This window comes from Bos taurus, chromosome 21 (assembly GCF_002263795.3).
Source record: "Bos taurus isolate L1 Dominette 01449 registration number 42190680 breed Hereford chromosome 21, ARS-UCD2.0, whole genome shotgun sequence".
Taxonomy (NCBI): domain Eukaryota; kingdom Metazoa; phylum Chordata; class Mammalia; order Artiodactyla; family Bovidae; genus Bos; species Bos taurus.
In genome coordinates, this window is record NC_037348.1 from 57,709,840 (window position 1) to 57,725,152 (window position 15,313).

General features: G+C 53.3%; 1 protein-coding gene across 2 annotated transcripts in view; it reads right to left on the bottom strand.

Moving 5' to 3' along the window:
* ITPK1 (inositol-tetrakisphosphate 1-kinase) overlaps nucleotides 1-15,313 on the bottom strand; it is a 164,169-nt gene that overhangs the window by 120,491 nt on the left and 28,365 nt on the right. For both annotated transcript variants that reach the window (XM_015459328.3, NM_001192489.3), the window contains one exon: nucleotides 4,843-4,867. In XM_015459328.3, coding sequence (XP_015314814.1) covers nucleotides 4,843-4,867 — 25 coding nt within the window. The remainder of the gene's footprint in view (nucleotides 1-4,842; nucleotides 4,868-15,313) is intronic.

A 15,313-nucleotide genomic window follows, 5' to 3' on the forward strand; every position in this document is an offset into this window, starting at 1 on the left:
GTAGAGGATGTAATTTCCAACATATTGTAAATATTAACATTTCAAAATAAAACTGTTACTGTGTCTCTTTCAAATGGACCCAGTGGAATTCTAAATACCATAGCAATTCAAGATCCACCGTCATCCATCTTAAAATTACAGAATTGGACGCTTCTTAAACACTTGGAAAGATAGCAAGGCTCCTTCTGCCTCCTCAAACTCCAATTTCCAATCCACATCCCTGAGACATTTCTACTTTCAGTGTATTTCATGTTTGAAGGCCTTTTTCATTGATTAGTCTACCATACTATGAGACAAAAAAGAAAAATGTATATAAATGTCAATTTTTTAATTTCACGTAACCATAAAGCTCTAACCGTCAAAATTTTTCTTCTGGATTGAATTATTATTACAACTACTATTAGCACATAATTGATCAATACAGCAGAAATATAAATCTATATAGGTAATAATCATAAAAATTAAACTTTATTAGAAATAAATCTTAGCAGAGATGAATGGTAATGCTTTTAAATTATTTCACAAACCCACAGATGACTATTACCTACTGCCAGAATAAAGCAGAGTTTATTATCAATTCTATCTCCATTTTTCAAATTTTATAGTGCTGAAACCACCTAGTCAAATAAATAGAAAGATGGAAAGAGATTTACCATAGCAAATTCTCTGAATTCCTTCAGAATTATATGGCAAGAATTACAGTAATTTATTATCAAAACTCAATTTATTTTTTTCCAATCTGGATGCCATTTGTTTCTCCTCTTGTTCTTACTGCGCTAGTTAGGACCTGCAATATAATATTGGATATAAGTAGTGAAAACATCAGCCGCTCAGTCGTGTCCGACTCTGTGATCCCATGGACTGTAGCCTGCCAGGCTGCTCTGTCCATGGAATTCTCCAGGCAAGAATGCCATTTCCTTCTCCAGGGGATCTTCCCAACCCAGGGGGAGGGAATGTTTTTTCACCATTCCCGACCCAGGGAGAAAAGTTTATTTTTTCACCATTACATATGATATGAGCTGTAGAATTTTTGCACAATGCCCTTTATCAGACTGGGGAAGTTTCCTTGCACTAGACTGCTTAGGATTTTATGCTGAGTAGACGCTGGACTTTGTCAAACGTTTTTTCTGCATCTAAGGACTTGTACCTAGAATATAGAAAGAGTTCCTAAAATTTAAAAAAAAAAAAAACAACTTTTAAGTGGGCAAAAGATTTGAATAGACACTTCACAGAAGATATACACGGATGGACAAGAAGGACATGAAGAAGTATTGAGCATCATTAATTTTGAGGGAGATGAAAATGGAAATCACAAGGTCATACCGAAGTACACGAACTGAAATGTCTAAAATTGAAAAGACAGAGGATACGAAATGTCGGCCGGAATGTGGAAGAACCAAAAGCCATGACATCAGCTGTGGGAACGAACAGATGAGAAGGCCGAGGGTCTGCAAGGCTGACTGTCATCAGTGTGTTCCCAGCCCCACCTTGGAGAGGTCACACACAAATGCTTCCTTCTAGCAAATGGCATCACTGCCTGGTAGACAGTGTTGCCCAACAATGTTAGCGCTCATAGTGTTACTACTGCTGTTCAACAGCCGGAAGAACAACTCCTGTGACCAGGACCCACAGTGCAGGTCTCACCACCATTTTACACTCTTGGTTCCTGAACCCAGGTCCCAACATCCTTTTTTTAAAAAAATATTAACAGGAGCCAAAGCCCAGGTAACAACAGGTATAAAAGCATGTAGTATGCAGAGCAATCTATAAACATGCAGGAGAGACCCAGTTATCACAAAAACCATGGGCTTTACAGACAAATCAACCGCACTGAAATTCAACTCCACAAACTTAACCAATTCAGTTCCTTGAGGGGAAAATTCTGAGCCTCAGTTTCCTAATCTCTAAAATGGATGTGAAAACACCATTCACATCACTGGGTGGCTGCACAAAGTGGGACCGTGCCCTTCAGAGCACTTGACACGGGAAATGCTGAGTGGCAGCTGTGGCGTGCTCACTCTGCTGCTTCCTCTTCAATCACTGCCACCCAGTGACTGGCAAACATCCATCACCAGCATCCAGGGGCCCACCAGCCTGGGGTCTGCTGCACAGAGGCTTGGCTGATTTTGGAAACAAAAAAAAAGCCAAGTGGCTTGGTTTCCAATTTCTTCAAAGAGTTTTTACTCTGTATCCTGAAATTTCAAGTTCTCCAAACACACAGGGATGCCAGGAGGAGGTGAACAGAGAGGCGTCGTGGTGGGTTTTTTTTAGATGCTGGCGTGGAAAGCATCCAGCCTGCCTTCGTGCTGGTCCCCAGCCGCCACTTCCTCCCCCTAAGTCATCGCCCAAATGAACAGCAGACCCATCAAGAAAGATTTCACAACTCTTCTTCTGCCTGGTACATTCTAAAACAATGGCTCCAGTTTCCCATTCCACCCAGAGACTAAATGGATTAAAGGTCTTGGTCTTCCCGGCAAGCCATGCAAAGCAAACACACTGACCCCTGAGTTGGCCCTCACACCCTGAAGCTCCAGGGGCTCCCTCCGCCTGCCCCCCTCCTGTCCGTTCCCATGGGAGAGGTGGCATCGCACTGGGTTATAGTCTGGGATCTGGTATGAACAGGGATCAGGTACTGGGGACAGAGCTTACTTCTTCACCTTTTAAGCAGCGACTGTTTGTGAGCACATGAATTCATTGCCTCTAAAAACGGCTCCTGAGAGAAATTTCCGCATGGACCCTGATGGAGGCTGTAGTTAGCCTCCAGGAAGTACCTGGCCCTTCACAGTGACCTCCAGCTATAGCTTCAGCTACGGGTCTAGGCTTTGGTGGTGAGTACAGCAGCATCTACAAAGGATCAGGGGGCTTCCAAGGAAACCATCAAAGATGACTAAGAGATGAAATTAAGCCAAAGTGTCCTGGAGCAGGAGACACCAGGCTCCAGAAGGACATGAATACAGCTGCACCTGCTCTGCCCGCTGCTGGACCCCGGGCAGGCATTACCAATCCACCCCTGTCCTCAGCCATTCACAGACTTTAAAATCCTCCGGCAGGCACTACTAATCAATCAAAAACGGCACTCAAAGCATTACTTTTGAGTATCCTTTGGACCTCCCCCTTTCGACGAATGGAGAAACTGAGGTCCACAGAAGAGTTCATCGCAGATCATGGAACAGCAGAGCCTAGATGAGGCAGGATGAAAAACACACAGCTGCTGAGAAGCTTCCAGAAACGACCTCCTCTTCCAAAACAAACCTCAGCCTCAGGGTGACAAGTTCAACCCACAAGCTATGAAGAGGGAGGCCAGGAGGAAGAACTCAGCAGCCGGACACCACAGCAGCCAGACAGAGGCGCCCAGCCCCACCCCACCCACCGCCCACCCCGTGGGTCCCAGGGGCAGAGCGGCTTGAGGGCACCACCCCCTGAACCTGCCAGGTGTGGGGAGGGGGATGGGGGCCGAAGTTAACAAGGTGGATTCTGAGAACTTCTCAGCAGGCTGTATAAAAGCCTTCCTCAGATATTCTAGAGGGTGGGCAGGCTCCCATCAGCCCCGATGCAGCCCTAGTCTGGGTTCTCCTCTCTGCAGCCCCAGGTGGAAGAAGGGCCACCAGCCAAGCTGCACACACAGGCAGACTCACCCTGGGCAGGGACAGGGAGCCCAACCAGGATACCCTCGGGACTCACCAACTACCTGTTAGGTGCCAGGCAGAACCTCTGGTGCAAACATCACAGCCTGCCCCTCATGAAGGGTCTGAGGGCATCTTCATGTCCCCGCAGAGAAAAATGGCCCCCTTCCATCCCCCCACAAGTCATAACTGCCAGGACAAACGGAGCTGGCCAGCAGGCACCCCTGGCATGTCTCCACCCCTCCCCACTCTCAGACAGACCCAGCCTCCTGGCATCACTGCTGCTGTCCGAGCTTGTCATCCATTTGGGGCCCACAGGGCAAGCTCCACACCCCAGGCGAGCTTCTCTCTCCAACTATCCTTCCTTCTCCAGCTAATGAGCTCATCTCGCGTGTGTGTATGTGTGTGTGCTCCGTCATGTCCAACTCTTTACAACGCCAGGGATTGTAGCCCGCCAGGCTCCTCTGTCCATGGGGTTCTCCAGGCAAGAATACTGGAGTGGGTTGCCATTTCCTCCTCCTGAAGATCTTCCTGACCCAAGAATCGAACAAGCATTTCCTGCGAATCCTGCATTGCAGGCAGGTTCTTTACTGCAGAGCCATCAGGGAAGCCCCAGTGACCTCGTGATCCAAGTCCAACCCAAAGTGAGGCAACACAGGGGGTCAGGAGTCTCTGCTGACTCAGTTCATGCCCCAGGGGCCAGGGGAACATCTCGAAGATCAGATGCGGCCACTGAGAGCAGAGAAGGACTGACAAGGGGGAGGGGACGCACCCTGGGGCGGGGAGAAGAAAGGTCTATGGAGATGACACCACTTGGGTCATGATACAAGAATGGTCCAGGTAGAAGAAGGCTCATCCCCAGAGGGCTAACAGCTGAGGCAGATACCCAGGGGCTGGAGTTCCCCTGAGGATGGCACAGACGGGTCACAACAGCACCCAGGACCGGGACGTGGGGCTATGCCCCCTCACGCTCCCCACCCTGACCCAGGGTCCCACAGCTCCCCCACCGACAAAGCACAGCAATTCCTCAACCCCCACCAGACAGCCAGCCCCAACTCCTGTCCACCCTGGGCAGCAAGCATGTCAATTCCACAGAAAGAGAAGTTAAAACAAGAGCAAGTGGAGAGAGGCCAAGCACCCAGACTCCTCCGAGAGCAGGAAAGGTAAGTGCTGCAGGCCCTTCCACCTGCACAGCGGCGAGGGCATGGTCTGTACTCACCTGCACGACTTCTATGCCTCGCTTCCTGTGGAGAAAATCAAAGAAAACACAGGTTACTCCAGCAGGGAGTAAGTACCCTTCCAGCACCTCCACCACAGCCAGCTGGAGGCAGGGCGGCAGCTGCACCTCTCAGGCCGTGGTCCCCGGGATGACCTTGCTCTCGAGGGGGATGCTTATGAACTCCCAGCCAGTCCTCGGAGCCACCTTCTGGCTGAGAGAGAAGGCTGGGTGCCCAGAGGAGGCTGGCTGGCACCTGCCCATCTGGCCCACAGCCAGCCGTCCCCCACTCCAATCCCGGAGCCTGGGCCTCTTGGGCACAGCTCCAGCCTGAACCACCCCAAGAAGACCTTCCGCCCACCGATGGCCTTAAGCCAACTACCCAACCCCACTCCCTCCCGGGCACCCCCAGGTCTGCCTCAGCCCGTCCCACTGCAGCCCACCCACCCTCCCACAAGGACCAGGCCCCTGGGCCCTCCAGTCCTGCCCTACTGCTAATCCATCGCTGGCCATCTCAGCCCCCCTGACACCCCGCCCACCCTCTGACCCTGGTTCAACCACCACCGTCCTCACCAGTATCCTCCGAGGCCTGGACCTTGTTCCCCTGCCCCTGACGTCTCCCCCATAATCCAGGACCGTGTCCCCTGACTTGCCCCACTCATTGAGCCGGGGTTGGGGTCCGGATCCCCACAGAAGCACACAAAGGCTCCCTGCTGACTCGCCCACCCACATTCCTTACTGCAAGCAGTTCGGGGCGCACAGGATCGGCTGGCAACTCTAAGCCCAGGCCTCACTCTCCATCCCAGCCCTTCGGACTCGGTTCCGACAGACACCCTCCCGGGAAGCCTTCCCTGACTCGCGACACCCTCTCCCCGCCCGTGTATGCAGGGTGAACTTGGGGCACCCTTCCTTCCCAGTCTGTGGTTATGGAGCAGCAGCGGGCTGTCACCTGCGGGGAGGAGCCCACGTGGACCACAGACACCACAACAGCCAGGCCTGTGTGCACTTTCCTGAGAAGAGAGGCTGGGGTCCCCCCCATCCCACCCCCCTGATGCTCAGAGGAGGCTGTGACCAGGCAAGGTCAGGATCTGGGGTTCCCTCACCCACATTGCCTCCTTGGAGCAGGGTCGGGGTCAAGTTCACTAACTGCACCTGCCCAGGATCCAGATGCCCCCTGAACTTCATCACATGAGGTTGGTTCCTGTGCCCGGCCTGGCCCGCAGGGGAAAATCCAAATGAAACAGTCATGGCTCGCATTGCCAAGGGGCTCACTGCCTGAGGGAGGCACAAAGCCCTGGGGAAACCTCTGGGCCACGGCGAGCAGACCCATCACCTCACACAGCACAGCGGAGGGGACACCTGCCAATCCTGGAATCTGTCATTTAACGGCTCCCACAAGCATTGCCCAGTGCCTTCCAAGCACCAGGCACCGAGCAGCAACGCACGAGGAGGCCCCCACGTGAGATGGTAAGATGCAGCAGAGGGGTGACCGAGCCACACGGCGGGACACGCCTGCCGGGCCACCCCTCCACCCACGGCACCTCCCAGGGCCCGGAGCCCTGAGCAACCCCAGCTGAAAACCACAGCGCCTGATGCTTTCGGGGTCCCCACTGCCAGCTGCTCTGCAGTCCTGGAAGGAACAACAGCCGAAGTCCATCTGTCTCCCTGATTTCACGAGGGGTCAGGCTGGACATGGCAGCACCGCCCTGGGCCACCAGGGCCCACGGGAGGGGCACGGATGGTGTCACGCGGCACCTGCGCCGCCTCAGGCATCGGCTCGCAACCCGGGCGTTCCTTTCTGAGTCCCAGTGTCCCCGCCTCCATCCCCGACGGTCCTGGCGCCCCAGAAGCACCAGGAACAGTAACTTGCTACCGTCACTTGCCGCGTGACTGTGACTGGCCAGGTTAGGCTCTTAGTCTCCTCGCCCGGCTCAGCCCCTGCCCCCAGCCTGGATGGAAACCTCCAACAGCTGAGGGAGAAAGAAGCCTCAGGTGACGAGACTCCAGACAGACAGACGGACAGCCTGGAGGAGACGGGCTCCCGTGCACATGACGCGTGCCAGGTGGACGGGGTTTCTGCCAGGCGCCGGCCCAGCCTGGCTTCTCCCTCCGAGGGAATTCTCTCCGCATCCAAATTACCCCAGCATGCAGCTCTCATGTCCTTAGGAAGCCAGCTGCTGCGGTCACTTCCAATCGGTCCACATCACATAGCCCAGAAGGTTCCCACCCTCCTCCCCCGTCCTAAAAAACAAACAGGACTCCAACTTTGAAAACAGATGGAACACATAAAATAAAAGAAACAAACCACAACAAAAAAAGTGGTCTTGGGGACAGACTGAAAGCCTCAAGTGGGGCTGAGCTCCCAGGAGCCGGCACAGCTTCTCTGCAGCTCAAAGCGTCAGAAACAGGATAAACGGCGCTTCTAGCAGGAGAGAGTGGGCTCAGCTCCCCTTTCCACGTGCACCCAGCCACACGGACACCACACATGCTCACGGTGTGAGGAGGGAAGGCCCAATGAGCGCTCGTAGTGCCTTGCACAGTGATCGCCCATTACTCTGACCAGCAAGCTGAGACCTGGCCGCCTCCAGAGAGCAGCCGGTCTCCCACACTGCATGGTCACGGCACAGCTGGTTCAGAGGCACCAAGGGGGCAAGTCTCGTCTCCGTGCCCCAGGGCCTCAGGCGTAACAGGGGGGCCTAAGGAGGCGAGCGGAAAACCACGTCCTACTGCCTCACACTTGGGAGAGCAAGTTCTAAGCCTGCGGGGGTTCAGACTTCTGCACCTGGAATTTCTGCAGAACAAAGGTATCAATAGCCTCGTTTCCCAAGCAGCAGGCTCCCGAAATCTGGTCCTAACCAGAAAGTTCAGAAATTAAATTGTGACACCAAAGGAGAAGCGGGAGGAGGCAGGGCAGGAGGGAGGGAGGGAGACGGGAGTGAGAGAAGGGAAGACAAAGCAAGCCTGCTGCCAATTGAGTAAACTGCTCCTCCTGAAAACCCCGTGGCCTCGCCCCACAGACACAAGCAAAGCGTGTGGGGCTGCAAATGTTAACTGCCACACTGCCCGAGAGAGCAAAAGCCCACAGCGCCTCAGCCCCCCAAGAGGGGCTGCTAACAAATGGCATGCGGTCAAAGGAATACTATGCAGCAGTTTAAAAGAACGAGGAAGTGCTCCAGGCCCCGGAAGGCCTGCATTCTTTCCAAGATACTGCTATCAGAAAGCAAGATGCAAACCCTCGGCCGCACGTGGTTACTTGGGTTCAGAACAACATCCTGGCATGCTTGTGCCACGCAGAACGAATCTAAAAGAACCAGAAAACAGTTGTGGCCCAGCCTCCGGTCAAGAGCAAGGACAGAGGTGTCTGAGAGGTAAGGGGAGGAGACCTCCTCCTCGCTGTGCAGCCTCATGCATTTCTTGAGTTTTGTGCCATATGTGTCTAAGGCATGCCCCCAAACTAGAGAACTGCACGTTTTCAATTAAAAACAAAACAGTTGCCAGCATTCCAAGGTCTGGCATAGAAATGCCTGATGTAGACACGGGTCAATCAACCAGTTGATGAAGTGGAATAGAGGAGCTCAGGATTTATCTAGAAAAGCTTCCCAGTGCTGCTCAAAGGGAAGCTGCCCTGTCACCCTCTCCAGGGCCTGTCAGGCACCAGAGCATCCAGTTAACTGGATGTCTAAGCCACTTAACTACTTGGGTGTCTGAGAAACAGATACGGAGGGAACTGGAACGTTAAGGTGGCGCTAGCTATAAAGAACCCGCCTGCCAAAGCAGGAAATGTAAGAAACATGGATTCGATCCCTGGGTGGGGAAGATCCCCTGGAGGAGGGCATGGCAACCCACTCCAGTATTCTTGTCTGGAGAATCCCACAGACAGAGAAGCCTGGTGGACTACCGTCCATAGGGTCGCAAAAAGTCGGACAAGACCGAAGCGACTTAGCACGCACACACCACAGCGGTAAAGCGATGTGCGCTTCTTTTTATTTTCTGGTAGTTTCTAAATTTTCGACAAGGAGCATAGATACTATGAATACTTCTAAAATTATAGGAAAACGTAACAATAAAAAATAATAAAAGAATTTTACCTAAAACCTGTACCTCAAGAAAATCCCTCAAGAAAACCTAAAACTGTCATTTCCTTGATAAATATTGGATTCCTAAGTTTTGGACGCAAGCCTACCTCACCACTCATAAGCTTGCTTTCCCAAAAGCTGGCTATCGAATGAAGGGAGAATCTGCTTTGCAAAAGGGACCTCCGTCCCCAGACATCCAAGGAGAGCATACTCCTGGGGAATTTCAAATCCTTCCAGACCTTTCCAGGGCAGGTATAAGACACAGGGCTACAGGCAAGACAAGCAGAAGCAAGGGAGAAAAATCAGCAATGGGGTGTCATCAGAGGGGTCATCAGAGGTGCCCTCTGCCCAACAAGGAAAGAAAAGTCCTGGGATAGCTGGGAGAATTCCAGAAGCTCCGAGAGAAGAGAGCAGCGGCCAAAGAAGAGCGAAGTTTGCCAAAAAGGGGGCCCCTCGGGTTCAGCAAGAAACGCTTTCTCACAACGGGTGCGGCCACAGCCACCGGCCTCCCCCCTCAGGCATGGCAGAGGCTGGAGAACCCCGCTGCGGAGGGAGCCCGACCAGGTGGCCTGGCAGCGATCTCACAGCAGAAGGGATCGACCCGGAAACAGGGACTTCCCCCACCACCCCCAGTGGGCATGGAGAAAGGAGCTGCACCTGCCCCAGAGCTAAAAACCACTTGGAGATGGGAAGTGTGTAATTATGTAAGTGCGAAGCCAGGCATCACTCGCACCCCAGCCAGCTTGGTAATTACCAGATTTCAGGAGCCCCGAATAACGCCCTTTAGCTCTATGAGGCCAGCAGGCAAACCCCCCACACCCCCATCTCTCCCCGGCCAGCAGAAGGCAGGGTCCTCGAAATGTCTCCTGAGGACTCGGGGCTCCCCGAATGGGCGGCCAGGCCTCCTCTCTCACCTGTGCATGGACGCACACTCTGGTCCCACGGCCCCAAATGCCACGCCAACATCACCACCTAACCCACAGCCCAGGTCAGCTCCTGAGGGTCCCTCCTGGGCTCCCACCCTCCTTGGAGCCCCCACACCCAGAATGGTGCACTGACATTGAGGCTGCCTGGCTCTGGGCTGCCGACCCCTACTAGGCTAACAGCTAGTAAGGTGGACATTAATGGTGTCCACCAGTATGACAGTTCTCCTCCTGGGCACTCACTCCCTTGGACACACACACACTCACCAGGCTAGGCACAGCTACGTGGCTTGCTTTGGCCAAGGAAATGTGCACTAAACAAATAGAACCATTCGATGGCTGGTGCTCGGCTCTCCAGCCTATCCTTCTATTGCTCAGAAACTGTGGGAGCATGTGGGCAGAGATGGCCCCCAAAGCCATCCCAGATGCACTCTTGGAGAGAAACCTGGCTGGGTGGCTGTGAAGAGAGTCTGGGAACCAGGGGGAAAAAAAGAGGACTTTTTTTTAAAAGACTTTTTATTAAAAAGACTTTCAGCTTAGGAGTGGTTCTCAACCAGGGCAATTTTGCCCTCTAGGGGACATTTAGCAACACCTGAAGGCATTTTTGATTGTCACACCTGGGGCAAGTGCGCCTGGCACGTAGAAGGCAGAGGCCCTACAATGTACAGAACAGCCCCTGAAACGAAGAACCACCTGGCCATGGTGCTGAGAATATGAGAGATGCCGAGATGCAGAGGACCAGTGCTGAGCGTCCCCAGGGAGGCCACACCCAGGGAGGCCCCCAGCCCTGGAGAGTCACCCGGGCCCAGAGTGGACTCTGAATGAGTTATAAATAAACCTGTTACCAACCTCTCCGGAGGCTTGTTACTGCAGCCTAACCAGACCTATCCCGATGGACAAATGCTCCTTGAGGAAACAGGGCTTGTGTCCTCTATCTGCACCCCAGATCCCTAGCATAGACATTTGGAGGTGCCGTACACAAGGGTTGGGGGAGTAGCGCAACCCCCTCCTTTCATCAAACTCTCCCAAGAGAGATCCTGTGCTGTAAAAACACCCAGGCCTGACCTAACTCTGAATCTGCACAAGCTGGTCCTGCTGCGAAACTCCCGTCCTTGGGCAAACTCCTACTCGTTCATCAGGGGCAGCTCAAACATCATACACGCTGAGAGGCTGTTCCTGGCCCTTTCCCTGGGCAGAAACGATGGCCTTTTGGCCACAAGGCCATGGACACTTAAGGCCGCTCTGTGCTCAGTCTGGGGCCATGAGCCCCTGAAATCTGAGTCTGTCCTTTATTCCAGCCGCCCCTGCCCACTACTGACCCCTCCCCCACACACCAGGCAGGCGCTCGCAAGCACTTCCCGAATGAGGGTACCAGCCTCCACTCCATCCCTGAGCACCCCTACCTGTCTGCTTCCAAGGCTGCGGCCTGGTTCACTCACCGATGGTTTCCTAATTTGGATTTCCCTTCTCTTAGCAGCGCCAGAAACTGAAATGGCTCAATACAAAGGCAACATACGAAGAGATTTTACAGCCAGGACAAACATTCAATTGTTTGGACAGCTCCAAGAAAGAACCAGATAAACTGAAAGCTAGCATACTTGGGGGGCAGTGGGGGTGGGGGGGTGGGGAGTGGTAAGGGGGAGGGTAAAACCCTTCTCAAGACTGGACAGTCACCTACTTCGGTAACTGAAGCCCTTCCCCCATACGAGGTGCCCCACCTGGAGGAGGCAGGCGGGCCAGAGGGTCCTCGCAGAGGCATGAGTCAGCATGCTCCTTCAGACCTAGAACAAGCCCACGGGATCCCCAGAAGTGGCTTTTCCTCGTGAACCCAGGATGTGGGCGAGAGGCAGGGTTAGTGACTCACCTTTCCACACCTCCAGGAAGAAAGCAGAACCGCCCAGGCCCAAAGGCCTTGGCTACAGAGACACATGACAATACGGGGCCAAGACGCTCTAAAAGCCCACTCCTCAATTTGCAGGGTCGGGAAATTGAGGCAGGGGCGGAGACGACCCAAAAATGTGCCCCGCTGCCTCCAAACTGTCATCGCTTCAGATTGGAAACGGCCCTGACTTTTCATCTAAAACCAAATGTTGAAATTCCCTTAATGGCGCTTGACACACCTTCACTTTTCAGTATAAAAATCCTCTACTTGAAATTCTTTTCAGATCTTTGACTATCCCCTTGCACACAGGTGCTATAATTTTTCCTTCTCATAATCAGGGAGGGGCCCTAAATTGCAGGCAGGAGAGTGTTAACCAGGAACAGGATACCCACAGGGACATCAGGAAGGGTTGGTTCCAGCGCCTTCCGCCACCCACAGCTCTGGGCACTTGCCTTGGGGCTAATAATGACTCAGTCGGTTCTCTCCTGAGCAGTTTATTTCCAAGAATGCAAAGTCATTTTAACATCAGCCCAGTGATCAAGGTAAGCTCCAGCAGGAAGGCAGGCAGGAATCCCTGCGTCATATTTCTGTCCTTTGGACCCACTGGGGGAGGGAGAAGCCTGCCCAAGGTCTGGACTGTTCTCAGCAACTCTCCTCAAGGTACCACACACGCTCAAAATAACTGCACAAGCGTGTGCCAGACCTGCTTTTGGGATGCCGGCACTCTTTAAAGGCTGCATGCCACAGCAGATTAAGTATCTCCATCTACCCAGATCCGCTGCTAGTATTCCCTCACCACGGAAAGCTCCCTCCAGGCCTAAGGGCTGGAATCCAAGACCAAGAGAAGGGTTCTTTGAGCCACCTTCTGTGGCTGGAGGGGGGGTCGGGGGGAGGAGGGAGGACGGGGAGGTATCTGTGCCTTGTGCTGTCCTGAGCCTTCAAGCACAGGAGCGCAGACTTCCTTGTCATTAAACATTTGCTGACCTTCTCCACCCAGCTCTGGGCTGGCCTGGGAACAGAGCACTTGCCGCAAGCCACAAGCCCTGCCTAGAGATGCTGGGAGCCACAGGGCCCTTGAACAGACCTAGCCTCTGGGGGATGGCAGTGACAGGGGAAGGTTTCTGAAGACTGCCACTTGAACTGAGCTCCAGGCGCAGCCAGGAGGGCAGTTGCAAAGCACCAGCACCAGCTAGGGCAATGCCAGGGCCTCTGGGCACTGGGGTTCCCTGGGCCCCTCTGCCTCAAGCACCAAGGCTGCTATCACATCAAAGCAAGGGTGAGGTTGGCCCCACCCCCAATCATTGAAAACTTAAACCACAGCACCTGAATCAAATATTTTCCCAACCCGTATCTACTTGCAGGATGGGGAGTGGGAAAGCAGGCCCTGGGAGTCAAATACCAACCTTATCCATGGGTCTGTGACTAAGGGTAAGGAGTCAGAGCCTGGCTCCGACCTTGACCCAATCCCTCCCAGCAGGAGGTTCCGGAAAAGGCAGTGCATTGGAACACTGCATTCATTTCCCATTACTGTTGTAACAAATTACAACAAAGGAGAGCTGAGAACAACCCAAGTGTGTTCTCTTGCAGCTCTGGAGATCAGGCGTCTAAAATGGGTCAGCAGCTGAGCCATGTTCCTTCCTGAGGCTTGGGGAGAAATCACGCCTTTGTGGTTTCCAGTTCTAGAGGCTGTCTGCATTCCTTGGCTTGTGGCCACATCATTCTGACCTCTGCTTCCATTGTCACATCTCCCTCTGACCCTCCTCTTATAAGGACCCATGAGATTACACTGGGCCCTCCCAGATAATCCAGGATTCTCTCCCATCTCAAAGTCCCTCTGCAACATAAGGGACCATATTCACAGGTTCTGAGGACACCTGGGGTAGCCGGACATTATTCTGTCTATCCCAACATCAAGGCTCTTGCAGCTCTGCCATCCTCTGCATCCCAGACACCCCCTCAAAGTGTCCATGTGTGGGCTGTGGCAAATTGAGATTTGTCCAGAGGTTCACTGGGAGCCTCGACAGTCACCAAGGGGGAAACTGGAGCTAAGCCCCTACGCTGCCCATGGGACTCTGAAGGGGGCACTGGGCATAACGAAACACCGATACAGGGGTTCTTGATGGGAAGAAGGCCCAGGCCTGGATGTCAGAGACCTCAAGCCCCAGGCCTGGAAGTCTTAGTTGTATAAACTGGGGGAAGGGATGACATTCCTGACCCTGGGGTCCACCCCTAGGCCTAACAGAGGTGCTCAGATCACTGAGGCTTTCCTACCCCCAACTCTGAGGCCACCTGGCTCCACTGAAGGCCACAGCTCCAAGCTGCCAAGAAAAGACTCGGCAGACAGAAGCTGGAACCGGAGCCTAGCACCTAGGCACACCGGGGCCAGCAGGGGCCTGCCCAGCACCCATTTACAGACCCCGGGGGTACCAGGCCCTGCCCCTTGGCCCCTTCAGAAGCCCTGAGCACCCAACTCTAGAAACAGGTAGGGGCTTCATCTGGGGCCTCTGAGACCCTCAAATTTCAGGGAGGGTTCCAAGGGGTTGGACACAACCCAAACAAAGGGCTGGCAACACGACTAATTCCTGAGCCCCTCACTCCCCACTCAGGGGGAAAGCAGGGGCTGGGGTGGGGGGAGAGGCAGGGGAAGAGGTGGGGGCCAGGAGGGGCCTAAGAGACGGCCCCTGAGCACGAGGGGCTGTGACTGCCCTGTTTCTGCAAGTGCGGACATTTAAAGAGGTCAAGAAATTCACCCAAAACATCGGGCTAAGTGAAAAAAGTCAGAGAGACAAATACTGCAGAGTATCACTTCTAAGTGGAAACTTGGGGAAAAAAAAAAATCAAACTCAAAGAAACAGAGAATAGAATAATGGTTGCCAGGGGCTGGCAGGATGAGGCAAACGGGGGCGAGGTTGGTAAAGAGACAAAGTGTCAGTTCAAAGGAAACGGTCTGGGGATCTAATGAATAATGCGGTGACGGCAGCTGACAGCCCTGCACTATATGACTGAAACCTGCAGAGAGTAGAACGTAACCGCTCTCACCCAGGAAAGGAAGAGGGGGAGTAAATAAACATGTGAGGGGACAGGCCCGATCGGTCCTTCCACAGTGCACACACGCTGAACCATCACGCCAGAGACTTCAAATATTCAAACACATCACAATTTCTACTCTGGGTTTTGTTTTTTTTTTCAGGTCATATTGCCTTTTTAAAAATATATTACAATTTTATTTGTCAAGTATACCTCAATAGAGATGAAAAAAATACATTATGTGTTAAAAAGAAAGAAAGAAAAAAGAAAAGGAACTCACTCAAAGACCCATAGGAAATCAGCCACAGTGGAACCACAGTCTCAAGTCTGGTCTGTCAGCAAAGACCATACCCGTCCAGTGACCTGTGAGGGTGGGGTCCAGCCAGGTCTGTCGGGGGTGAAGCTTCTGGGATTTCCAGGGGAGGAATTGTTCTGGACAGACGTGCCTCTCACCTGCACCACCTGCCACCACCCAGCCACTGACCCAAGTCTGGGCTGTACTCCCTCCTCAGACCCCTGACCCCCAGGAGGCTAGAGGAGCAGGTGCCATCTCCCCTGAGAGGCCC